Source organism: Maylandia zebra, linkage group LG20 (assembly GCF_041146795.1).
Source record: "Maylandia zebra isolate NMK-2024a linkage group LG20, Mzebra_GT3a, whole genome shotgun sequence".
Taxonomy (NCBI): Eukaryota; Metazoa; Chordata; class Actinopteri; order Cichliformes; family Cichlidae; genus Maylandia; species Maylandia zebra.
Window position 1 is genome coordinate 22,614,739 of NC_135186.1, and position 27,849 is coordinate 22,642,587.

The window sequence follows — 27,849 nt, forward strand, 5'->3', positions numbered from 1 at the left end:
CAAATTCACCAGCTCCCAGGCTGACCTAGAAACTTACTTCTCTCTCCCTGTGTGTGTGTGTGTGTGTGTGTGTGTGTGTGTGTGTGTGTGTGTGTGTGACAGAGAGAGAGAGAGAGAGAGAGAGAGAGAGAGAGAGAGAGAGAAAGGCTTTTAATGGGATGATCTCATTCTAAGATTTAAATTCAATATATTTAGACTGGTTGACTGAATTGGATCTTGTGTGTGGGTCTCTCTGTGCATGTGTGTTTCCTCATGTGTACATATTTGTGATTGTGTGGCTGTAATAAATTTTTTTGCAGATTTTTGTCATTTAACAAGTATATTTGAGGGACCCTCAGCATGTTCAGCATTTTTTCAGCTGTCCATTTTGCTTTTCCAATTTTTCTGTTTAACTTATTACTATTGTGCTAAATCATACTGTTTCTGCTATTTTATAAGATTTGTGCTTAATATACTATTTCTGCTTTTATTTCTTCTTTTATAGGATTTGTGCTTAATATAGTATTTCTGCTAAATGTAGTATTTATGCTTAATCATACTATTTCTGCTTTTCATAGTATTTGTGCTTAATATAGTATTTCTGCTAAATTTAGTATTTCTGATTAATTATAGTTTTTCTACTAAATCATAGTACAGTATTTCTGCTTTTTATGGGATTTGTGCTAAAACAAAGTATTTCTACTAAATGTAGTATTTGTGCTTAATCATACCATTTCTGCTTTTTATAGGATTTGTGCTTAATATAGTATTTCTGCTAAATTATAGTATTTCTGCCAAATTATAATATTTGTGCTAAAACATAGTCTCAATTTAAAATTACAATATTCATAGTTCATCACAGTGTCTCTGGTAAATCACAATATTTCTGCTCTGTTGTACTATTTTTCTAAATCATAGTGTTTCTGTAATGTTTAAGTATTTTTGGCTAAATATATTTTCTGTTATCTTATACTATTTCTCCTAAATTCTTGTATTTTTGAGAAGTTATCATGTTTCTGGTAAGTTACAATATTTCTGCTAAATTCTGCTATGCTATTGTATTTCTGCCAAGTATTATGTTTCCTCTAAGATATTGCAGTTCTGCTAAGTTATTCCATTTTAGCAAACTTTTTTTGCTTCTGCAAAGTTTTTACAATTTCTGCAACTTTTCAGCTTTTTCAGCTACTTTTTGCATACAGCTTCAGCTTTAAGCATCCACACTGCATTTTCGCAGGAAATGCAAATTTTTCTAGTTATTATTATATTTTATTTTTCCGTACGTTTTTTGAAAGCCTACTCCTTCAAAACCGTTCAACTTAGAAAAACCATTCAAACATCGTTAGATTCCTATTCTTTTGGACAACATTGCTTCTATTTTTCTCATTTTTAACATTTATATTTTAAATTTTATTCAACTTTTTTCAACAAAAATTTATAATGTATTTCAATGGGGAGACCCTTCAAATTCTCATTCAACTTACTCATTTTTAAACTCTTACTACTTCCACATACATTGACATAGAGCCACCATTCAAACTTTAAAACGAAGACAAGACATTCAACTATTCAACTTGTATTTATCTTTTCAATATCTATTATACTTTTTCTTCAGTTCCAGTTTAAGTTTCATGATGTTTTTTCACCCGTTTCAGAGTTTATAATGGGTGTGTATGGGACGGAATGTTGGGGCTAGAGTGAGACAGCTCAACTGCTAGAGTGAGAGGAGCAAAAAAATTAATCTTAAAATCTTTTTTAAAACTGCTGCTGTGTCCACAGCGTTTGCTCTACAGGTATGATTTTACCCTCAAAACGTAGCCATCGCTGTCCTCTTTCATCCAATGTGTTTACTATTGTACTAGGTGTTATGGTTCTTTCATAAATGTCACCAATGCACAGCCTCCTCCCTCCAACTCTTCCATAGACTCTAATGTTAAAATGGCTCAGAAGGTTCGTTTGAAAATCAGAAGAGCATGGTGTCTTTCCACTGTCACCACGTCCATATAATAAACTCCACAGACATGAAAACTGAGAATTTGGTAGACTAGACATTGCTGTCGCTCACGGTGAAAGAATTTTGTCAATACGACATGTACTTTTCATTTGGGAAGAATTTGTTTGGGCCTGACTTTTCTGTTCATTTTAAGCAGCAAAAGTGAGGTGCATGTCTGTGTACGTGTGTATGGAGCCATTGGGTGCAGTCACTATAGCAACCAGGCTCACACCTGCCTGCTTAACGAGCTCTGCCTGCCACTGTGCCAAGATTCATCTTAAACACTTCTCTTTCAACTGCTGCTGTGTCCACAGTGTTACAGCCATCATTTTACCCTCAAATTGTCTCCATTACTGTTCTCTTTCAAAGCTCAGGCATTTAAACTTTTTAAACTGTGTGGATCAAAGTGGAGGGATCACATTTGAGTCATTCAGTGATTCAAAGAATATGACCTTTTAATATTCATTCAGATGTTTTCTGACCCTAAATGTTCTTTTCTCATTTCTTAGGGTTTTCTAATTTACATTTAAAACATTTTCAGCTATTTTCCAACTTCTTCTTCAGCTTTTAGCACTTCAGCACTTTTATTTTCAGGTTAAAAAATTTTTTTTCCAACTCATTCAACATTTTTAACTTAGAATTCAGCAATTAATTCATTTCAGTGCATACATTCAGATTCAAGCATTCACACTGCAGTTTCTTCAGAAAATGCACTTTCTAGTTATTATTAGTGTGAATGCTTGAAAAGCATTCACAGTATTGTTATTCTAATCTTTATTATTATTATTATTAGTGTGAATGCTTGAAAAGCATTCACAGTATTGTTATTCTAATCTTTATTAGTGTGAATGCTTGAAAAGCATTCACAGTATTGTTCTTCTAATCTTTATTATTATATTTTCTTATTCCGTACGTTTTTTGAAAGCCTACTCCTTCAAAACCGTTCAACTTAGAAAAACCATTCAAACATCGTTAGATTCCTATTATTTTGGACATGACTGCTTCTATTTTTCTCATTTTTAACATTTATATTTTTAATTTTATTCAACTTTATTCAACAAAAATTTCCCATGTATTTCAATGGGGAGACCCTTCAAATTCTCATTCAACTTACTCATTTTTAAACTCTTACTACTTCCACATACATTGACATAGAGCCACCATTCAAACTTTAAAACGAAGACAAGACATTCAACTATTCAACTTGTATTTATCTTTTCAATATCTATTATACTTTTTCTTCAGTTCCAGTTTAAGTTTCATGATGTTTTTTCACCCGTTTCAGAGTTTATAATGGGTGTGTATGGGACGGAATGTTGGGGCTAGAGTGAGGCAGCTCAACTGCTAGAGTGAGAGGAGCAAAAAAATTAATCTTAAAATATTTTTTAAAACTGCTGCTGTGTCCGCAGCGTTTGCTCTACAGGTATGATTTTACCCTCAAAACGTAGCCATCGCTGTCCTCTTTCATCCAATGTGTTTACTATTGTCCTAGGTGTTATGGTTCTTTCGTAAATGTCACCAATGCACAGCCTCCTCCCTCCAACTCTTCCATAGACTCTAATGTTAAAATGGCTCAGAAGGTTCGTTTGAAAATCAGAAGAGCATGGTGTCTTTCCACTGTCACCACGTCCATATAATAAACTCCACAGGCATGAAAACTGAGAATTCAGTAGACTAGAAGCTGCTGTCGCTCACGGTGAAAGAATTTTGTCAATACGACTTTTACTTTTCATTTGGGAACGATTTGTTTCGGCCTGACTTTTCTGTTCATTTTAAGCAGCAAAAGTGAGGCGCATGTCTGTGTACGTGTGTATGGAGCCATTGGGTGCGGTCACTATAGCAACCAGGCTCACACCTGCCTGCTTAACGAGCTCTGCCTGCCACTGTACCAAGATTCATCTTAAACACTTCTCTTTCAACTGCTGCTGTGTCCACAGTGTTACAGCCATCATTTTACCCTCAAAACGTCGCCATCGTTGTTCTCTTTCCAACATCTTGTCTTTCAAAGCTCAGAGATGTAAACTTTTTAAACTGTGTGGATCCAAGTGGAGGGATCACATTTTAGTCATTCGGTGATTCAAAGAATATGACCTTTTAATATTCTTTCAGATGTTTTCTGACTCTAAATGTTCTTTTCTCATTTCTTAGGTTTTTCTAATTTACAATTAAAACATTTTCAGCTTTTTTCCAACTTCTTCTTCTGTGTAACCTTCAGCTTTTAGCAGTTCAGCACTTTTGTTTTCAGGTTAAATTCATTTTTTTTTTTTTTTATCTCATTCAAGATTTTTAACTTAAATTCAGTAATTAATTCATTTCAGTGCATACATTCAGATTCAAGCATTCACACTGCAGTTTCTTCAGAAAATGCACTTTCTAGTTATTATTATTATTATATTTTATTCTGTATTCCGTACGTTTTTTGTAATCCTATAACTTCAAAACCGTTCAACTTAGAAAAACCATTCAAACACCGTTAGATTCCTATTCTTTTGGACAACACTGCTTCTATTTTTCATATTTTTAACATTTATATTTTTAATTTTATTCAACTTTATTCAACAAAAATTTATAATGTATTTCAATGGGGAGACCCTTCAAATCCTCATTCAACTTACTCATTTTTAAACTCTTACTACTTCCACATACATTGACATAGAGCCACCATTCAAACTTTAAAACGAAGACAAGACATTCAACTATTCAACTTGTATTTATCTTTTCAATATCTATTATACTTTTTCTTCAGTTCCAGTTTAAGTTTCATGATGTTTTTTCAGCCGTTTCAGAGTTTATAATGGGTGTGTATGGGACGGAATGTTGGGGCTAGAGTGAGGCAGCTCAACTGCTAGAGTGAGAGGAGCAAAAAAATTAATCTTAAAATCTTTTTTAAAACTGCTGCTGTGTCCACAGCGTTTGCTCTACAGGTATGATTTTACCCTCAAAACGTAGCCATCGCTGTCCTCTTTCATCCAATGTGTTTACTATTGTACTAGGTGTTATGGTTTTTTCATAAATGTCACCAATGCACAGCCTCCTCCCTCCAACTCTTCCATAGACTCTAATGTTAAAATGGCTCAGAAGGTTCGTTTGAAAATCAGAAGAGCATGGTGTCTTTCCACTGTCACCACGTCCATATAATAAACTCCACAGGCATGAAAACTGAGAATTCAGTAGACTAGAAGCTGCTGTCGCTCACGGTGAAAGAATTTTGTCAATACGACTTTTACTTTTCATTTGGGAACGATTTGTTTCGGCCTGATTTTTCTGTTCATTTTAAGGAGCAAAAGTGAGGCGCATGTCTGTGTACGTGTGTATGGAGCCATTGGGTGCGGTCACTATAGCAACCAGGCTCACACCTGCCTGCTTAACAAGCTCTGCCTGCCACTGTACCAAGATTCATCTTAAGCACTTCTCTTTCAACTGCTGCTGTGTCCACAGTGTTACAGCCATCATTTTACCCTCAAATTGTCGCCATTACTGTTCTCTTTCCAACACCGTATCTTTCAAAGCTCAGGCATTTAAACTTTTTAAACTGTGTGGATCAAAGTGGAGGGATCACATTTGAGTCATTCAGTGATTCAAAGAATATGACCTTTTAATATTCATTCAGATGTTTTCTGACTCTAAATGTTCTTTTCTCATTTCTTAGGGTTTTCTAATTTACATTTAAAACATTTTCAGTTTTTTTCCAACTCCTTCTTCTGTGTAACCTTCAGCTTTTAGCAGTTCAGCACCTTTGTTTTCAGGTTAAATTCGTTTTGTTTTTTTTTGTTTTTTTTTAATCTCATTCAATATTTTTAACTCAAAATTCAGCAATTAATTCATTTCAGTGCATACATTCAGATTCAAGCATTCACACTGCAGTTTCTTCAGAAAATGCACTTTCTAGTTATTATATTTTATTCTGTATTCCGTACGTTTTTTGTAATCCTATAACTTCAAAACCGTTCAACTTAGAAAAACCATTCAAACACCGTTAGATTCCTATTCTTTTGGACAACACTGCTTCTATTTTTCATATTTTTAACATTTATATTTTTAATTTTATTCAACTTTATTTAACAAAAATTTATAATGTATTCCAATGGGGAGACCCTTCAAATCCTCATTCAACTTACTCATTTTTAAACTCTTACTACTTCCACATACATTGACATAGAGCCACCATTCAAACTTTAAAACGAAGACAAGACATTCAACTATTCAACTTGTATTTATCTTTTCAATATCTATTATACTTTTTCTTCAGTTCCAGTTTAAGTTTCATGATGTTTTTTCAGCCGTTTCAGAGTTTATAATGGGTGTGTATGGGACGGAATGTTGGGGCTAGAGTGAGACAGCTCAACTGCTAGAGTGAGAGGAGCAAAAAAATTAATCTTAAAATCTTTTTTAAAACTGCTGCTGTGTCCGCAGCGTTTGCTCTACAGGTATGATTTTACCCTCAAAACGTAGCCATGGCTGTCCTCTTTCATCCAATGTGTTTACTATTGTACTAGGTGTTATGGTTCTTTCATAAATGTCACCAATGCACAGCCTCCTCCCTCCAACTCTTCCATAGACTCTAATGTTAAAATGGCTCAGAAGGTTCGTTTGAAAATCAGAAGAGCATGGTGTCTTTCCACTGTCACCACGTCCATATAATAAACTCCACAGGCATGAAAACTGAGAATTCAGTAGACTAGAAGCTGCTGTCGCTCACGGTGAAAGAATTTTGTCAATACGACTTTTACTTTTCATTTGGGAACGATTTGTTTCGGCCTGACTTTTCTGTTCATTTTAAGCAGCAAAAGTGAGGCGCATGTCTGTGTACGTGTGTATGGAGCCATTGGGTGCGGTCACTATAGCAACCAGGCTCACACCTGCCTGCTTAACGAGCTCTCTCTGCCACTGTACCAAGATTCATCTTAAACACTTCTCTTTCAACTGCTGCTGTGTCCACAGTGTTACAGCCATCATTTTACCCTCAAATTGTCGCCATTATTGTTCTCTTTCCAACACCGTATCTTTCAAAGCTCAGGCATTTAAACTTTTTAAACTGTGTGGATCAAAGTGGAGGGATCACATTTGAGTCATTCAGTGATTCAAAGAATATGACCTTTTAATATTCATTCAGATGTTTTCTGACTCTAAATGTTCTTTTCTCATTTCTTAGGGTTTTCTAATTTACAATTAAAACATTTTCAGCTTTTTTCCAACTTCTTCTTCTGTGTAACCTTCAGCTTTTAGCAGTTCAGCACTTTTGTTTTCAGGTTAAATTCGGGGTTTTTTTTTTTAAATCTCATTCAAAATTTTTAACTTAAATTCAGTAATTATTTCATTTCAGTGCATACATTCAGATTCAAGCATTCACACTGCAGTTTCTTCAGAAAATGCACTTTCTAGTTATATATTCCGTACGTTTTTTGGCATCTAACTCCTTCAAAACCGTTCAACTTAGAAAAACCATTCAAACACCGTTAGATTCCTATTCTTTTGGACAACACTGCTTCTATTTTTCATATTTTTAACATTTATATTTTTAATTTTATTCAACTTTATTCAACAAAAATTTATAATGTATTTCAATGGGGAGACCCTTCAAATCCTCATTCAACTTACTCATTTTTAAACTCTTACTACTTCCACATACATTGACATAGAGCCACCATTCAAACTTTAAAACGAAGACAAGACATTCAACTATTCAACTTGTATTTATCTTTTCAATATCTATTATACTTTTTCTTCAGTTCCAGTTTAAGTTTCATGATGTTTTTTCAGCCGTTTCAGAGTTTATAATGGGTGTGTATGGGACGGAATGTTGGGGCTAGAGTGAGACAGCTCAACTGCTAGAGTGAGAGGAGCAAAAAAATTAATCTTAAAATCTTTTTTAAAACTGCTGCTGTGTCCACAGCGTTTGCTCTACAGGTATGATTTTACCCTCAAAACGTAGCCATGGCTGTCCTCTTTCATCCAATGTGTTTACTATTGTACTAGGTGTTATGGTTCTTTCATAAATGTCACCAATGCACAGCCTCCTCCCTCCAACTCTTCCATAGACTCTAATGTTAAAATGGCTCAGAAGGTTCGTTTGAAAATCAGAAGAGCATGGTGTCTTTCCACTGTCACCACGTCCATATAATAAACTCCACAGGCATGAAAACTGAGAATTCAGTAGACTAGAAGCTGCTGTCGCTCACGGTGAAAGAATTTTGTCAATACGACTTGTACTTTTAATTTGGGAACGATTTGTTTCGGCCTGACTTTTCTGTTCATTTTAAGCAGCAAAAGTGAGGTGCATGTCTGTGTGCGTGTGTATGGAGCCATTGGGTGCGGTCACTATAGCAACCAGGCTCACACCTGCCTGCTTAACGAGCTCTCTCTGCCACTCTGCCAAAATTCATCTTAAACACTTCTCTTTCAACTGCTGCTGTGTCCACAGTGTTAAAGCCATCATTTTACCCTCAAAACGTCGCCATCGTTGTTCTTTTTCCAACATCTTGTCTTTCAAAGCTCAGAGATGTAAACTTTTTAAACTGTGTGGGTCCAAGTGGAGGGATCACATTTTAGTCATTCAGTGATTCAAAGAATATGACCTTTTAATATTCTTTCAGATGTTTTCTGACTCTAAATGTTCTTTTCTCATTTCTTAGGTTTTTCTAATTTACAATTAAAACATTTTCAGCTTTTTTCCAACTTCTTCTTCTGTGTAACCTTCAGCTTTTAGCAGTTCAGCACTGTTGTTTTCAGGTTAAATTCAGGTTGTTTTTTTTTGTTTTTTTTATCTCATTCAAAATTTTTAACTCAAAATTCAGCAATTAATTCATTTCAGTCCATACATTCAGATTCAAGCATTCACACTGCAGTTTCTTCAGAAAATGCACTTTCTAGTTATTATTATCTATTCCGTACGTTTTTTGAAAGCCTACTCCTTCAAAACCATTCAACTTAGAAGAACCATTCAAACACCGTTAGATTCCTATTCTTTTGGACATGATTGCTTGTATTTTTCTCATTTTTAACATTTATATTTTTAATTTTATTCAACTTTATTCAACAAAAATTTCCCATGTATTTCAATGGGGAGACCCTTCAAATTCTCATTCAACTTACTCATTTTTAAACTCTTACTACTTCAACATACGTTCACATAGAGCCACCATTCAAACTTTAAAACGAAGACAAGACATTCAACTATTCAACTTGTATTTATCTTTTCAATATCTATTATACTTTTTCTTCAGTTCCAGTTTAAGTTTCATGATGTTTTTTCACCCGTTTCAGAGTTTATAATGGGTGTGTATGGGACGGAATGTTGGGGCTAGAGTGAGGCAGCTCAACTGCTAGAGTGAGAGGAGCAAAAAAAATAATCTTAAAATCTTTTTTAAAACTGCTGCTGTGTCCGCAGCGTTTGCTCTACAGGTATGATTTTACCCTCAAAACGTAGCCATGGCTGTCCTCTTTCATCCAATGTGTTTACTATTGTACTAGGTGTTATGGTTCTTTCATAAATGTCACCAATGCACAGCCTCCTCCCTCCAACTCTTCCATAGACTCTAATGTTAAAATGGCTCAGAAGGTTCGTTTGAAAATCAGAAGAGCATGGTGTCTTTCCACTGTCACCACGTCCATATAATAAACTCCACAGACATGAAAACTGAGAATTCAGTAGACTAGACATTGCTGTCGCTCACGGTGAAAGAATTTTGTCAACACGACATGTACTTTTCATTTGGGAAGAATTTGTTTCGGCCTGACTTTTCTGTTCATTTTAAGCAGCAAAAGTGAGGTGCATGTCTGTGTCGTGTGTATGGAGCCATTGGGTGCAGTTACTATAGCAACCAGGCTCACACCTGCCTGCTTAACGAGCTCTCTCTCACTCTGCCAAGGTTAAACCTAAAAATGTTAGATTGTAGTAAGATTAACTTTTTCAAAAGTACAATAAGACAGATTTGACAGGGTTTTGCCACAGATTAATAGTTTGTCACTAGTTAGTATATGCCAACTAAGTAGAGCATTGTGATTGGCACAAAGGTTTTTCAGATCTGGGCAGTTGGAGTCAGTTGATGACTTCAAAATCATCCTTTCTGACTGGATAATTAAAGCTCTCAGCATCTATTGGTCTGTAGTTAATTTCCCCACCTTTTAACTAACGTTTAACTAATCTAATCTCATTTAATGTTTCTGTTTATAGTCTGTATAGTTTATCTCCCCACGAATACACTCAAAGTAGTCTTAAAATAAAACCCACAAAACAGTTCAAGATTTAATACTTTTTATTTGCTCATTTAATGCCAGTTGCCCTGTTTTTCTGTATGTCACTCATTCGCTTATACTTGGGCAAAAAGGACCAATTTTTACACTAGTATAGTGTATTTTTTCCCTCTATCTCTCTATGTCTGTCACACACAGAGACCAACACACAGACATGTATATGCTCATTATTGCTGTTCAAACTGATGGTCAAATTTCCAAGCACCACCTGAACGCCTCATCTGTTTTTAACCTATCACTGGACCAACTGTCGTCATTCCGCTTCGCTCTCTGCTGTGGTAAGTACAGTACACTCAGTACTGCAGTGTTTTATTTTTATGATGGAAAAAATACATGTTTGACATTTAAACTCACATATCAAGTCCAACAGAGTTAAAAAGAATTCAAAGAAGAAAGAAAAAAGAATAACCTTCGCTATCATTTATATACGTTTATGATGTTTTGCTGTTAGCAGCAGTGCTAACGCTAGCTTCGATGCTAATGCTAGCAACAATGCTAACGCTAGCTATAGTGCTAACACTAGCCTTAGCAGTTGTTAACTGACAAAAATAATATTCCTGTGATATTTCTTGCCGGTCAGTGAGACAAAAGTAAGAAATTAGCTTTATTATTGCCATTGTGGCTCAGTTTTAACAGTAAGAGTGCTAGCGCTAGCAGCATTGCTAACGCTAGCTGCAATGCTAACGCTAGCTGCAATGCTAACGCTAGCTGCATTGCTAACACTAACTGAAGTGCTAATGCTAGCCGGAATGCTAGCGCTAGCAGCAATGCTAAGGCTAGTAACAGTCTAACAGTAGCCTTACATAAGTGGCAATACTTCAGTTAACTAGTTTGAATTGTAAAATGACTGCTGTATCAGTTGGTGTGCTATATTACTCTATAATTACCCTGCTGACTAGAAGTTCAGTGTATCATGTCGTGTGGGCTTTGTATTTCTGTTAGTCTGATAACACTGTACAGACAACTAACGTATTATTTCTCGTTTCTTTCAGGAACCTGACTGACACTGTGCTTTGCCTGGTAGGTGTGCACATACTGTAAGAGAAGTAGACCAAAATAAAAAAATAATATGACTAATATAAGCTGTAAAGTGATGGGTTCAAACTTTGTGCTAGACCTTTTAAACACAATTTTATAATAAATACACATAAGTGCAGCTTAACAATTGGGCTAAAATATTTTTTTCGTACATTTTTGTAGTCACACTACATGTGATTAATTAATGATTCACTCAATCATATTTGTATTTAAAAATATTATTGCTGAATTTAATTAAATATTTATTCTTTTAAAAAGTGCCCAATTATGCAACTTTTTGCACATGGCAGCCGACAACAGTTTAGCTTGAATATTTGTTTTGTCCTTTTGCAGTAGTCACATTTAGTTCATACAATTACCATGTGATATAATTTTAATAAAATTATTTTTTTTCTTGTTTTTTGTTCAGAGTGTGTAGAAGAAGAAGAACAAGGACCAGATCTCCAGTCTTCTCTCTCACATCCCAACCCCCCAACCCCTCTATCCTCTGTCCTGCTCCACCTATTGTCTCTGCCTTCTTTCCATCTGTATTTCACTCTGTGGTTTGTGAGAAATTTTGCCAAACCAACAATCCTTTTGCGGTTTGATTTAAAGCCGTGTCTCTCCTGCTCTGTCTGTTCTCTCTGCTAAATTTTCTCTCTACCTGTTTTTCACTCTTGGCTTGCTGCTGAAAAACGCCAAGCCAACAAAGCAATAAAGAGTGCATATTTTGCCTCAACCTATGAACAAACTGAACAAACAAAGAAAAATCTGCGGTTTGATTTAAAGCCGTGTCTCTCCTGCTCTGTCTGTTCTCACTGCTAAATTTTCTCTCTACCTGTTTTTCACTCTTGGCTTGCTGCTGAAAAACGCCAAGCCATTAAAGCAATAAAGAGTGCATATATTGCCTCTACCTGAGAACAAACTGAACAAACAAAGAAAACTAATTCACGGTTTGATTGTGATTTCCCAGCCGTGTCTCTCCTGCTCTGCCTGTTCTCTCTTCTAAATTTTCTCTCTACCTGTTTTTCACTCTTGGCTTGCTGCTAAGTTGTGCCAAGCCAATAAAGAGAGTGCATAATATTCTCTCAACTGAAGAACAAACTGTCAAACGAAAGACAACTGTTTAAGACAAATAAAAACTGAAATATAAAAACAAAGACAACATCTCCTGGTGTGTGCCACTCTTATCTTGTGAACATATTTTCTAAAGACTAAGAAACACTTGCAGTGTGTGAAAATGCCAAGGAAGCAGAAAAAGTCACAAGCTGCAAAACAACGCTGGAAAAAGTTTCATGAGTTTCACAAAGTACCAACATGTGAACAAGCTGAGTTTGATTTTCCTCAGAGCTCTGCAGAAGACAGTGTGTCTACAAAGACCAATTCTGACAGTGTCAAACAGGCAGGTCAACATGTTCCTGCACATGTACAACAGGTATCTTATGCTGATGCTGTAAAGAGTGGACTGCAGCATGAATTTAATGAACAACATGAGGTGTCATGTGACCCACAGGTGGGTTATGCTGATTTTTTGAAAAGAGGCTGTCACAGTGATGTGACAGGACCATCTCATGCAGAAAGACTGAACCTTGAAAACCAGCCCTCTGTTATACATGTCTGTGCATCTCGCAGCCAGGCTCATCCTAAATATGGAGACTCCAGAAACAAGCAGTGCACATGTAACTCACTCACATTTCTTGCTTTCCTTCATGAGAATGAAAACATGACTACAGCTGACCTTAATCTGGTCTTGGATAAAGGTGATGTGATGTACAAAGAGGCCAAGAAAAGATTTCCTAAAAATATTCATTTGGCTACCGATGAGCTGCCAGACAAAGTTGATGCTCGCAGGTCTATGTATCATGTCAACATGACACAGCCTTCCCGGTATGGGACATTTGAAGAACCTCCAGAGGAGGCAGTAGATACCTTTCTGAGCTTAGAAGCAGGACTGAGCTGCCTGTTGTCAGATGTGCAGTATGCCTTACTGATTATGAGTGGATTGTGTATCGCAGTGTTCAGATCCACATCAGGCATATATGGTTTCTTTGACCCACACCCCAGAACACCCATTGGTCTTCCTCTACTACTACAGTCACGTAATCGTGGTACAGCTGTGATGCTGAAATTCACACTCCTCAGTGACATGATTAAGAGGCTACAAGATTCTTATGAAATGATGGAGATATCACCCTCTTGTAACTATGAACTGAAGCCTGTGCAGTTCTACAGTATGAGCACAGTCAACCTGAGTGATACTATCACAGACACAGTCTGCAGACCAACAGCTGCCACTGCTGTGGCACCTACTCACTCTGATACAACTGTTGATGAAGCAAACCCCTCTACTCCAAGGAGAAACACAACCACTGATCCGACTGAAAATATCTTTTGTCAAATGTCCATTTGTACGCCACTGGTGAAACAAAAAGAAGTCCACATGACTCAGTTCACATCATATGAAGATCAGAATGAACCTCCTAATATACCAACTGAAGAACTATGCAGTGAATTAAGTTTCCTTCCATCAAGTGATGCTTTTTCATGTCAATCAAATGCTGCCATAACAAATGTTGCTGCCTGTGACCTTTCTGATATAGTTTTACAAAAAGTGAAAAAAGTTAATAAACAACAAAGGCAAAAAAGGAAAAGAAGATTAATGGCATCAGAGAAACCCAGAAATCAGAGAAAAGAAAACCAAAAAAGGAAAGAACGACAAAAGTATGCTTCAAATAAAGATCACAAAGAAAAGAAAAAATCTTGCACAAGCGAGACATATAAAAACAATCCTGAAGTTAGACAAAAACAACAACAGTATATGAAAAGACGTTACTGTGAAAATGATGAATTCAGACAGAAACAACAGCAATATATTAGAAGACGTTACTGTGAAAATGATGAATTCAGACAGAAACAACAGCAATATATTAGAAGACGTTACTGTGAAAATGATGAATTCAGACAGAAACAACAGCAATATATTAGAAGACGTTACTGTGAAAATGATGAATTCAGAAAGAAACAAAAACAATATGTTAAAAAACGTTTTTCTGAGAATGCTACAGTTAGAAAGAAACAACAACAATATATTAAAAGACGCTACTGTGACAATGCTGAATTTAGACAAAAAAAAAAAAACTATATAACTAAAAGGTATCAAGAAAACCCTGAATTCAGAGAGAGACAGAGATCTCGAGTGACTCAGCGTTATGCACGTGACAATGCATTCAGAGTAAGACACAGACAACTAATGAAACAACTAATGCGAGACAGGTATCAAAGTAATCTTGCATTCAGGATTATGCACAACATGAGATGTGCCATGAAAATAAAAAGGAAATACAGATGGGTGAACAGACAAACCCAAGAGAGTGACAACAGTGTGATCAACGAGGCCATATCTGTGTTCAAATCACAAATCAAAGCTGGACCATCATACCCATGTACTGTCTGTTTCAAGGCTTCATTTCCAAACCAAGTGCGACCCTGCACAAGGTCAAAGTATGTCAAAAACCCACATGTGGTTGCAACATGTTTGACTGGAAGATTTGTTCATGTTTGTGATGAAAACTGCAGAAATGAGCAGTGCAATGTTCCCGATGAGAGAAAGAGAGAGTGGATTTGTCACACCTGCCACGATCATCTTAAAAATGGATCCATGCCAGCGCTTGCTGTTGCCAATAAACTGGATCTTGCTGATACTCCACCTGAACTGTCTGATCTCAACATACTGGAGAGACATCTCATAGCCAAGTGCATACCATTTGCCAAGATCATTCCTCTTCCCAAAGGCAGACAAAGAGCAATTAGAGGAAATGTGGTCTGTGTCCCATCCGAGGTACAGGAAACTGTTGAAGCATTGCCTCGATTGAGAATTAATTCTCAGATCATGAGAGTAAAACTGAAGAGACGCTTGTCTTACAAAGGTCATCAGCTGTTTCAGACTGTAAGCTGGTCTAAACTTGTGCAAGCACTGCATAAACTCAAGCAGATTCACCCACAGTATAAGGATGTGAGCATCAGAGATGATGCTGAGCTGTGTGATCCAACACTTCCTGATGAAGATGATGATGATGATGAAAACATGAATGAGGACGATTATGATGAGGCTGATTTAATGGAAATTGACAGCTGTGAGAAAAATGCACTGAGTGAAGCACAAAATAAAAATGAACAGGACATTGACATGTTACCCTGTGATGGTGAACAATCACATGAACAGATGAGAGATGATTCAGAGCAAGCAGATGGACTGACTAATGGTGGTTTTGCACTCGAGTCCTGTTTGCAGCCCCCTGATGTGGCTGAGGAGATATTATGTTTCAGTGAAGGAATCTACTCTGTTGCTCCTGCAGAGAGAAACAATCCAATAAGTTTTTTCAAAACACCTAAACTGGAGGCCATGGCCTTCCCTGTGCAGTTTCCTACAGGCCAAAACACACTTGATGAAAGAAGGCTGATCAAAGTATCCCCCAGTGGGTATTTCAAATCAAGACTTTTCTGCATTGATGATCGTTTTGCCAAAGACACAAACTATTTGTTCTTTGCACAGTTTGTGACTGAAATACACTTGGCTACATCCAGCATGACAGTACAGTTAAGGAAGGCAAAGCCTCTGACCAGAGATGGTAGAAAAATAACCTCAGGCATGTTACAAGATAAACATGAGGTGGAGAAACTGGTGCGAAATAAAGATGCAGTGAGATTCATGCAGCCTCTGAGAGGAACCCCAGCCTATTGGGAGAAAACAACAAGAGATCTTTTTGCCATGATCAGACAGTTGGGAACTCCCACGTTCTTTTGCACATTTTCAGCTGCTGAAATGCGCTGGCCTGAAGTGATCGAGGCAATAACAAGGCAGCAAGGTGAACAAGTGAATTTTGAAGGACTCGACTGGTCAGCAAAGTGTGACATCCTGAGAAGCAATCCTGTCACAACAATGCGCATGTTTGACAAGAGAGTTGAAGCATTATTCAGAGATTTACTCTTATCTCCCGCAGAGCCACTTGGCAAAGTCATTGACTACTTTTACAGAGTTGAGTTTCAGCACAGAGGAAGCCCACACATACACTGTCTCCTGTGGGTAGAAGGTGCTCCTGTGTTTGAGGAGGATGATGAGCAAACTGTTGTTGATTTTATAAACAAATACATCACAGCTCAGCTGCCTGATCCACATAAACAACCCGAACTGTACAAAAAAGTAACAGAAGTGCAAAAACACAGTAAGAACCACACAAAGACGTGCTTTAGGAGTTTAAGCTCCGGGTGCCGTTTTGGTTTTCCCAAACCACCCTGCAATGAGACAATGATCACAAGACCCAGTGAGGATGATGCACTGGAAGTAGAAACGGCAAAGAACAAGCTCAGACCACTGAACCAGCTGCTGAATGAACCTGAAACTGCTTCCATGAGTTTAGAGCAGCTCTTGGAAAGATGCAAGTTGACACATGCAGAATATGAGAGATACCTGAATAAAATGAACATGAGGAGTACGATCATACTAAAGCGTGATCCAAAAGACTCTTGGATAAATGGCTATAATCCACATCTGCTTGAAGCCTGGAACAGTAATATCGACATAAGCTTTGTTTTAGATGCTTTCGGCGCTGCAAATTATTTAATGAAATATATATCAAAAAAAGAGGGCGGGCTATCTGAGTACCTGAAAACTGTCATTGAGAACTCCCATAAGGACAGTGTAAATGAGTGCGATGAAATGAGAGCCGTCATGCAGGCATATTCAAAGAAGCGAGAGATCAGTGCACAGGAGTGTGTTGCTCGTGCATGTGGTCTTCACATGAAGCAATGTTCACGTGCTGTAATATTCATTCCAACTGATGATAATCCTGTGAAAATGAGTCGTCCCCTGTCAGTTCTGGACAACACAACACCTGAGTCTTCCAATGTTTGGATGACATCTTTGAATGACAAATACAAAGCCAGACCTGAAACACCAGAGTATGAGGAGATGTGCATGGCAGACTTTGCTGCTACTTGCAGGATTGTCTATGGCCAACAGAAAAAAGGTAAAGATGTTTTGCCCCTTCTCAATGAGATGGGGTTTGTGCAAAGGCGCAAAAACAATAAGCCTGCTATCATCAGATTTCACCGCTGCTCACAAGAAAAACATCCAGAGCAATATTACGGAAGACTGCTTAAACTGTACCTTCCTCATCGTTCAGACCACGAACTGAAAACACCATCGTTGCCAACCTATCAGGCTTTCTATGGTGCTGGCTGTGTACAGCTGCCAGGTACTGACCGTCTTGAGTACGTGCAACACATTGTCAAAAGAAACAGAGAAAAATATGAGAAAAACAGTGAGGAGATCGAGAGCGCTGTTGAGGAATATGAGCAGAACAGAGGTGTGACTGACGAATGGTGTAATCTGGCACCTGAATCAGATCTCGTAAGGTTGCCACTTGTTGAACAAGAAAGAGAGCGAGACAATGAAAATGAACAGGAAGATGTGCCCGACTACAGCCGTCAGGCTGATGCTTCAACAGAAGTCAGAGCCATCAGGGAACCCCCTGCTATTGATCCCACATTGTTACGTCAGATGTTTCAAAATCTGAATAAGAAGCAAGCCTGCATATTTTATGCAGTTAGAGACTGGTGCATTAAAAGAGTCTGTGCTCTAAATCCAGAGCAGTTTTTCTTTTATATTAATGGTGGTGCTGGAACAGGAAAATCACATCTTATCAAATGCATCTACTCAGAAGCATCTAAGATACTGAGCAAAGTGCCCAGATATGCAGACGACGTTGACATATCAAAACCCACTGTCCTGTTAACTGCTTTCACTGGGACTGCAGCTTTTAACATTTCTGGAACAACACTGCATTCTCTTCTCAAGCTCCCGAGAAGCTTAAAACCTCCCATTCAGGGACTTGGCAATCAGCTGGATGAAGTCAGATCAGAACTTTTGAATGCTGAAATAATCGTCATTGACGAAGTGTCTATGGTGTCAAGACATCTCTTTGCATATGTAGATGCAAGACTCAAACAGATCAAAGGGACTCGGAGACCCTTTGGAGGCATGTCAGTCATTGCTGTCGGAGACTTCTATCAGCTACCCCCAGTGCGACAGTCTAAACCTCTCTGTGTGCACGACCCGTCCGAGATCGACCTGTGGCAGGAGCATTTTCAGATGATCACTCTGACTGAGATTATGCGTCAGAAAGATGATGTTGTCTTTGCTGAGATGCTGAACAGAATTCGTGTAAAAGGAAAGTTGGATGAGCTTTGCGAAGCAGATAGAGATTTGTTGTTACAGGCCATAACTGAACCAGCCCATTGTCCGACTGATGCATTGCACATTTTTGCAACTAATAAAGAAGTGGATGCACACAACTCTTCAACACTGGCTCTGCTCCACACTCATATCATTGACATCCATGCAGATGATTATAGAAAAGATCCTAGAACTGGCAGAATGGCACTTCAAGACAGACCGTTGAAAGGAGGTAAAAACGAGTTACCAGACACACTGAAAGTTGCAGAAGGAGCTCGTGTCATGCTCACCAGAAACATTGACATACAAAATGGTTTGGTTAATGGAGCTTTTGGAAAACTACTTAGAGTAGTTCACTCTGAAAACGACCAACACATCATCAAACTTGGACTTAAAATGGATAATGAGACATCTGGAAAGAATAACCGCACACCAGCAGACGACATGGTGTACATTGAGAGAGCAGAGGAGAATCTGAAGCAGAAAGGAGTGGTACGAAGACAGTTCCCAGTGAAGCTGGCCTTTGCATGTACAATACATAAGGTACAGGGTATGACAACTACATCAGCTGTTGTCTCTCTTAAGAGCATTTTTGAGCCCGGCATGGCCTACGTAGCTGTCAGTAGAGTGACGTCTCTCAGTGGACTGTATCTTCTTGATATGGAGGAGAAAAAAATATTCACCAACCCAGAAATCACTGCAGCACTTGAGAACATGAGACAAGCCAACCTTGATGACATGATGCCTCTTCTACACGTGAGACAAACCCTCAGCAGGTCAGAGGTTTTCACCATTGTTCATCATAATACAGAGGGACTGCCAGCTCACATTAATGACATCAAAAGTCACCATGAATTGTGTCTAGCAGATGTTTTGTGCCTAACAGAAACACACCTGCGGGGCTCTTTTGTCGCAGAGAGTCTCCACTTGGAAAATTACAATTTGTTCAAACGCAACAGACACCTGTCCTACACAAACTTTCCCCAGATGGCAAACAGAAGTGGTGGTGGAGTTGCTGTTTATGTGAAAAGTGACATTCAAGTGCATGAAAAACAGTACATCCATAATGTAACTGACCTTGAATTTCTGGCTTTAAAGGTTGAAGCACCAGTCAGTGCTCTGATTGCAGTTGTATACAGACCTCCAGACTACACTCTGAGGCCATTCCTGAAAAACCTGGTAAGCCTATTAGACTCATTGGAGATCATGGACTGTCATCCCATCATAGTTTGTGGTGATTTTAATGAGAATGTTTTATCCAGTGCAAACAAACCAATCATGGAGTTGTTTGAGTCTAGGGGATACGCACAGGTCATCACTGCCCCTACCACAGAGAAGAACACACTGCTTGACCTAATTTTCATTTCTCAGCCAGATCGATGTCTCCATTTTGGAGTCATGAAGACATACCATAGTTACCATGACCCAGTATACTGTGTATTGTCCTGTGATGATTCATGATCTAGATCTTTGAATACAGTAAGTAATTTCTATATTGTTGAATGACTTAAGAAAGTAGAGCGATATTTAAAAGTTGACGCTCTGCATTGCAGTATAATGGTTGAATTGTTTACATAAAATACAATTACATGAATTAAGTAATGATATCAGTAAAAGATGACAATTTTATTTATCACAGAAAATCTAAAATTCACTAACAGTAACCTATAAATGTCAGAAAAATCAAATATAGCAGTTTAAAATGAATAGTGTAGGCATATCCTCTCTGCAGCCAGGCTTCAACATCCTGCCAGGCTGCCCCAGTCTCACCGTGGCTGGGAGGGAGGGAGGGTGGACCAGAGGATTGCCTACACAACACATAAATGTTCAACAGCTTCTTCATTGTTTCTGAGAGAACAATAATGACTAAAGGTTGCTTTTTAAAAAAACAAACAAACAAACAAACCTAATTACAGCAATAATGACAGTTAAGCCACTTTATGTGTGCCTCTATTTTGAAATACTATTTACAAAAATGTTATTATTTTGGTTTGTTATAAACTTTAAACTTTTTCAAAAGTATACGATTATATTTTTGGACAAATCTTTCGATGAAACATACATTTTTATGAGCTTTTATCATGTTTCGGCCAGTGCAATCATCAGGGTGGGTCTGGGTTGATAACTGCACATTTCTGGCCAGAAATGTTTCAGCAGTGTTACATAAGTAGTACATATGTAACACTTGCTTTCTGTTACCAGCTGATACCCTACATTTGTATAGACATTGGATGGTGTGAGGTTGGGGAGTTGAGTGGGGGGGGGGGGGGGGGGGGGGGGGTTTACGGTGGGAGCTGAGGGGGGGGGGTGTTAGGTTTCCTTTTTTCTTTTTCTTTTTTAAGAGAGACACAGTCCTCCTGTGTCTTCTCCAAGCTTCACATGTAAGATCCAACAGTGTGAAGCACATAGCAGCTAGAAACTGTAATGCCACAGATCAGAGAGGCTTCATCATCACCATCTTCATCGCCGTACGATCAGAGCGTGAGACTTCACATCTGGAGCACAGGAGACATTCTGTGATAAGTCCTCCTTCTAGCTTGTCCCACAAGCAGTCGGTGAGATTTACTCACAACAAAAAGGGTTAATGACATAATTTCCATGAAAACATGTATTCATTCTTTGTAAAGTGTTTAAATTGTGTTTTCACTTGACCTTAGGAGTGTTAGAGTGTATTGTAATGTCTGTACTCAGGTGTTTCCCTCTGTGATCCATCCCCATCACAGCTGAGACACTCAGGACTGAACAGACTGCACAGTTTCTGTGACCGAGCCTCCAAAACACCTTCTTTGAAACCACTCATGATAGAAGGGCTTCATATTTGCAGCAGCACTACTACAGGTATTCAGTTTATTACAGGATGTGTTTGTTTCTTAGGACCAGCTCTGAGTGCACACTACCTAACATATACACCTTTCTGTTCATTACAAACCAACTACTCTGGATCATATGGCCAGTTGGCAGGAATGTTGCTGCAGGAAAACATCCCTGGAGATCACCATCATTGTCAGACTGACTGTGCCTCCTCTGTGCAGTGTCAAGATCCTCTCTAAATGAGTGTGTAAGTTAACATTTTCATTATTTTATTCCCTTTGACAAGACAAGTATCACTGATATTTACATTTACAACTACATATGTTCCCGTTTTCTGCTCTTCTTTTAAAGTCCTCAGCTATCCTGCTTCTGTGCTGCTTGCCACACATCAAACACTGGCCGGATGACAGGGAGGATCCACTCTGAAGTCACTGGACGTGATGAGGATCATATGGGACTTCATAGTTTCACAGAAACATTGTGCTCTGTGATTACAGGTTTTAAATGGACATAATGACTGCCTCTCTCTGATCAACAGGCTAAAGGATTGTTTTCATTGTTAGTGCTCTGTACAATGTATGCTTATTTAGTATTTCATCACAGAGCAAACCTTTATTTATTTAACATTTTTTTATTTTGTTTTAATGTTGAATTAACTGTAGGGATTTTTTTAAGTGGGCACTTGGGATGTCATATGACCAGAAATGTGGTAACTGGAATTCAACAGTATGGAAGAAAAAATCTGCTGAGAACGAAACACATACAAAAACCCCCAAGAAAATTCAAATTCATTCCATGTAATCCAATCTAAAACATTTTAAACTGCTGAACAGCAACACAAACAGTGTTAAAAAACAGTGTTAACAGAATGATTATGATGATTTTGTACCAAAGTTTCAGGTCACATGGCACACCTAGTGTGTAGTGTGGGGTATCAGCTGGTAAGTATAGGTTTTTTCATATTTGTGTCCTTAGAGTTTAGATAGATAAAGCCTTGTGTATAATAATTAGTCATAACCACAACTCAAAGTCAGGGACTAACTAAATTTGGGACTTTGTGTCTGAGCCCAGGTTAAAACAATGTGTAAAAAAGCATTTAGTGGCATGGCTGAACAATGCTGTATTGATACTTATTTATCCATGTTCACAAAAAGGACTAATGTGTTTATTTGATTATTTGCATGTGTTAAACTGTGTCACCACCTTAGGCTTTCATTTGAGTTTACTCACAAATCTCTATACAGTTCTCTTTTACCACTGTGTGGACTCTGTTTACATTAAAACATAAAAAAGAATGAGTAATAAAAAGATGTGTAGACAGATCAGAAGATTAAGTAGACCGATAGAAACAGCTGTTCAGCCATGTTCTAAGAAACCAACACAATTTAAAGGTTCAGGATTGTGGTTTTAAAAGTTGAATTTTCATGTATTTCATATGTTGCTCATTATTTTTTATTTAGTTATTTAATTTAGTTATTTTTCTTTATTCTACCAGTCCTTTTCAGAAAGAAGCTGTAAAATATGACTTAAGATTTTTATGTTATTTTCTATGACATACAAAACAAATTGATGTATGTAATACTATTAAACATGATATACACATGTGTATATGTCTGAAAAACATCATGCTGTATATTAAAGTTTGTATTTTCTGCAGAATGTTTGTTCATCTTTTAAGTTCATTTCAATTAGAAGAATATGAACTTTTAATATTCATTCAGAGGTTTTCTGACTCTAAATTTTCTTTTGTCATTACTCATCTTTTTATTATTTACATTTTAAACATGCTTAGCTTTTTCCAACTTCTTCTGTGTGAACATCAGCTTTCAAAAGTTCTGCACTTTTATTTTCAGGTTAAAAATTCTGTATTTTCCAGCTCATTCAGATTTTTAACTTAACATTCAGCAATTAATTCATTTCAGTGCATACATTCAGATTCAAGCATTCACACTGCAGTTTCTTCAGAAAATGCACTTTCTAGTTGAAACTGCTGTTTTTACGTCTCTTAGTGGAAGTCTTGCAATGTGCCTCTGCAATGGGTGCTGGATCTTCTCTAGTGTCAAAACAGCAAGAAAAATAGTAAGAAAGATAGTTACGGGTAGCTAGCAAACGATTCAGCAGGAATTTTAAAAAATTGTGAAACTGTCAAATGTTCTCACCAGGGGTGATTTTAGCCAAAATGAAGTACCCCCAAAGATATCTTCCTTTTTTTCACAATATTTGCTGTTTGTGTGACACACTACTAAAAATATAAAAAGATTACAGTACTTGGTTGAAACGTAACATTTCAACAACGAAAGTATAGATACACCCCCCCCCCCACCCCAATGTTCCCTCTAGCTTTTCATGTGTCTGAGCGAACACACAAACTCCCTGAGCGGTCCCTTGGATCACTATGAGCGACATCAGACGTGTGCGCTGTGGTCACACCGGCATCTAATCCATCCAAATTACATGGTTTATTAAAATAATCAAATTACACCATTTACATTTATGTTAGACTATTTTTAATTAACTGCTTTAACCCACTTACAATGAAAATTTAAAACAAAATCTAGTCATTGACCTGTGTAGCATGTTACTAATATTGGAAGTAAAAATAACTTGAACTCCAATTTCGAAAACACAACTTACTTTTTTCTTTTCTTTTCTTTTTTATAAAGCTCTGACTTGTATTATGAGTATGAGTCTGTGGTCTGGGAGAGGGTCCTGTCTGCAAAATATAGTATATAATGACCAATGCTGGGCAATTAATTATATAGTTACTTTTTCAAAAAAGTAACTCAGTTTGGCAAACAGCAAAGTTTTTTGCAGCTATATTTTTTTAAATGCAGCCAAGGCATTTTTAAATAAACATTTCAAACTATTTACAGAACAATCAGTTGTTCTGCGTCAAATTTGATGCCACACAAATCATTTGTGACACTCCAAAAAATATTTCTGTCCACTATGAGATAAAGGAGAACAACAGTCTGATACCTGCTGATACCTGCAGGCCTGACAACAGGAGATGTGTCACCTGTAACATTCAGCAGTCGCCTCATTGTTCTGACACACAACAAAACTACACTACACACTAACTACACAAGATTTGCGCTAAACGTCTTAAATGTCTCACATCTCAAAGCACCGCCGTCACTCCTAAAACTTCCCCCCGTTTCTTAACAACTAGATGCCACGTTGCCATATCATTTTTTGATTGGTCGACATGGTACTTTTTTGGACGAATAGGAAAGGGAGAGGGGGGTTGAGTTTGTTTTTGCTCACAGGTGGAGAGCGCTTTCGAGCCTTTTTTCTTATAAAACGCAGTTTTTACCGTTTCTTCCCGCAGTAAATATAAACAACGGTAGTATTCAGCAAGGAAACCAAACATTGCAGATATTTTTTATCATAACTCTGGTTTTACGTGGCCTATCAACACAATTTAAAAACTGGTATAAAGTCCACACTTTTTCCGTCAATTGTTCCATCTGTCCTGCTCACACATCTCCAATGGTTGTCCACGTTGTTATTAACGTGGCTTCACTCCACATCAGCCACGCCGCTTTGCTAGCTAAAACACGGGTGTCGGCACATAAGGACGCTGTCATAGTCTGTCAACGACGTTGATTAGCTGCATATATACAAATGTAAATCGCATTACAAGGGTTACAAGTTAGTTGACTGTTGTGTTATCAGTGTTTTGTGTTCAGAATTGCCAGTTACTTATGGCATTTGGTACCAAACCAATTGGTACCAAGTGTGCTGTGACGGGGGTGGAGGAACGGCCATCCAGTCAGAGGCTGGATGCAGCGGAGTGGAGACGTCAACAGGAGGAGGATGCTGACATCAAGCCAGTGCTTGGGTGGATTGAGGAACAGCGACAACCCCAATGGGAGGAAATCGCCATGTTGTCACGGGCCACAAAGGGACTCTGGTCCATGTTTAATGCCTTGCGGCGGCACAATGGAGTGCTGCAAAGGGACTGGAAGGAACCGGCTACGGGCGAGACGAGGTGGCAGCTGGTTGTCCCGCGGGCCCTGCAGGAGATGGTGCTTCGCGCAGTGCATGGGGCCCCAGGGTCTGGCCACTTTGGTGTCACCAAAACACTCCGCCGCCTCCGGCAGGGGTTCTATTGGGCCCGACATAGACGGGATGTAGAGGACTTTTGCCGCCGCTGTGACAGCTGTACAGCACGGAAGGGACCCACAGCCAAATCCCATGCCCAACTGCAACAGTTTCCTTCAGGGTACCCTATGGAGAGGGTGGGGATGGACATCCTGGGTCCTTTTCCCCGCACAGAAAGGGGAAACCGCTATATCCTCACAGCTATGGACTATTTCACAAAGTGGCCAGAGGCATACAGTTTACCTGACCAAGAGGCCGAGACAATTGTGGATGCCCTGGTGGAGGGGATTTTCAGCAGATTTAGGGTGTCTGAAGTAATCCACACGGACCAGGGCAGGAACTTTGAGTCCCGTGTGTTCGCGGCCATGTGCGAGAAACTAGGCTCCCATAAGACCCGTACAACTCCCCTCCACCCACAGAGTGATGGACTCGTTGAGAGATTTAACCGTACACTGGCAGAGCAACTGGCGCTAGTGACGGCTAAACACCAACGTGACTGGGACAGTCATGTTCCCCTGGTCCTCATGGCATATCGTTCGGCGGTCCAAGACTCCACTTCGTGCTTCCCTGCCCTTTTGATGTTGGCCAGGGATGCTGATGGGGACCAACCAGGTCCTGACTATGCGAGGAAGCTCCAGGATCGCATGGATTCTGCTCATGACTTTGCTAGGAGGAAACTGATAAGTGCGGGGGCGCGGCAGAAGAGGAACTACGACGTCCATTCCAGAGGCCGACATTTTAAGGTGGGGGAACTGGTCTGGGTGTGCAGCCCCCAGGGGAAAAAGGGCAGATGCCCTAAGCTGAACAGTGACTGGGTTGGACCCTGTAGGGTCTGGAACGTCTGGGGGAAGTGGTGTATAGGGTAACTGCCCCCAAGGGGACGGAGAGTCGCCCTGCACCGGGACAGACTGGCTCCCTATCGGGGTGCGGCCACTTCACTGGCACAACAGGGTGGGCCGCAGACGGACATGGACTCCACCCATACAGACTCTGCCACCACCATTGGGACAGCCCCTACTGTGAGTCCTGTGAGCCCTGGGCCCACAGCCACTTTGGGCGTGGCCCCTCCCCCACCTCCCTCCGGGCACCTTCGCCCAAGGAGGCACCATAGAGTGAGAGACTTTATCCACCCTCGTGGGCGAGGGACTTTGACGGGTCGGGGTAATGTAACGGACTGGGTTACAAGTTAGTTGACTGTTGTGTTATCAGTGTTTTGTGTTCAGAATTGCCAGTTACTTATGGCATAGTTGGACCACACCCGCAGCATGGTGATTTACTGAGTGTCCTTGAATGTGCAGTAGTCTAGAGGCCGGTTGGCCTGTCAATCAGATCAGCTACCAATGACAGAGAGTCTGGAGGAGAGCAGGTGTGTGGTTGGCTGAGAGTGTTCGGGGGGTGGGGGTTAGAGAGTGTGTGTGGCGGAAGAGAAGGAGAGTGTCGGGGGTTGTGCTGTTGCTGAGAGGCACTTTTTCGCTGTTGTTTTGGCGTTGGCTACGGCCCACAGTAGCCCGTGTTACTCTTCTAAATAAACACCGGTAACTGGAACGCTGATCGTCTGTGTCTTCTGTCGAGGGACGCTACATTACTTTCAATTCAGGTTAGATTTTTTTGTGCGCAACGCAGATTTTCTGTGCGCAGAGACCGTGCCAGCAGTGCGCAATTGCGCACGTGTGCAGCTTAGAGGGAACATTGCCTCCCCCCTTCCCAAAATGGTTTGTTTTGCGGAGCAGAGGTGTGAGTGCCTGGCTTAAAACAGGACATATTAGCTGCATTTAACCTTCAGTTACTCTTTATATAGTTAGGTTGGAGTCAGAACATGTTTCTTTTTGTCATGGTCCTGGGTCGGTGACCCAGCGCTTTTAGTTATCATTTTCTAGTTTATGATGATGATTATTATTGTTTGAGTTCTATGTGTTATATTTGGTCTGCCTTTGAGTCTGTGTCTCTGTCTGTCTATGGTGTCACCCCATCTGTTTGTGAATCTGTCTGTTTAGTTCAATGTCTTGTCTGGTTCCATGTGTCTGAGTTTCCTGTTTTATTGTGAAGGTCTGTCGTATGTGAGTGTGCTCAGTTTACGTTTCCCCTGTCTCGTCAGCTGTGATTTCTCCCAGGTGTGTTCCCCTCCTGTCTCTCATCCCTTGATTACTGCCATCTGTGTATTTAAGCCCTGTGTTTCTCTGTGTCAGTGTCGCGTCGTACCCTCAACATGCAGACCTCGTGTAACCACACCAGCCCAGGACCTCCACATCCAGCAGGTTCACCTCCAAGATCGTCTGAGACCAGCCACCCAGACAGCTGCTGGAACAATTGGTTTGCACAACCAAACAATTTCTGCACAAACTGTCAGAAACCGTCTCAGGGACGCTCAACTGCATGCCCGTCGTCCTCATTGGGGTCTTGACCTGACTCCAGCTCGTCGCCGTAACAGACTTGTGTGGGCAAATGCTCACATTGCTCA

The 27,849-nt window shown here is 39.3% G+C and overlaps 2 protein-coding genes across 4 annotated transcripts in view; one reads left to right on the forward strand and one right to left on the reverse strand.

Annotated features, from left to right (window-relative positions):
- Window positions 1–27,849, reverse strand: part of opn7b (opsin 7, group member b) — a 194,689-nt gene that overhangs the window by 129,660 nt on the left and 37,180 nt on the right. The gene's annotated exons all lie outside the window — the stretch shown is intronic.
- LOC112435298 (uncharacterized) lies at window positions 16,123–22,890 on the forward strand. Of its 2 annotated transcripts, XM_076878514.1 has the most exons (4): window positions 16,123–19,652; window positions 21,197–21,311; window positions 21,428–21,531; window positions 21,636–22,890. In XM_076878514.1, exons 1-3 carry the CDS (start codon window positions 16,179–16,181, stop codon window positions 21,484–21,486), a joined length of 3,648 nt encoding a protein of 1,215 aa, XP_076734629.1. In that variant the 5' UTR covers window positions 16,123–16,178; the 3' UTR covers window positions 21,487–21,531; window positions 21,636–22,890. The 2 variants fall into 2 exon arrangements, with proteins under 2 accessions (XP_076734629.1, XP_076734628.1); XM_076878513.1 differs by having other exon boundaries at window positions 21,197–21,531.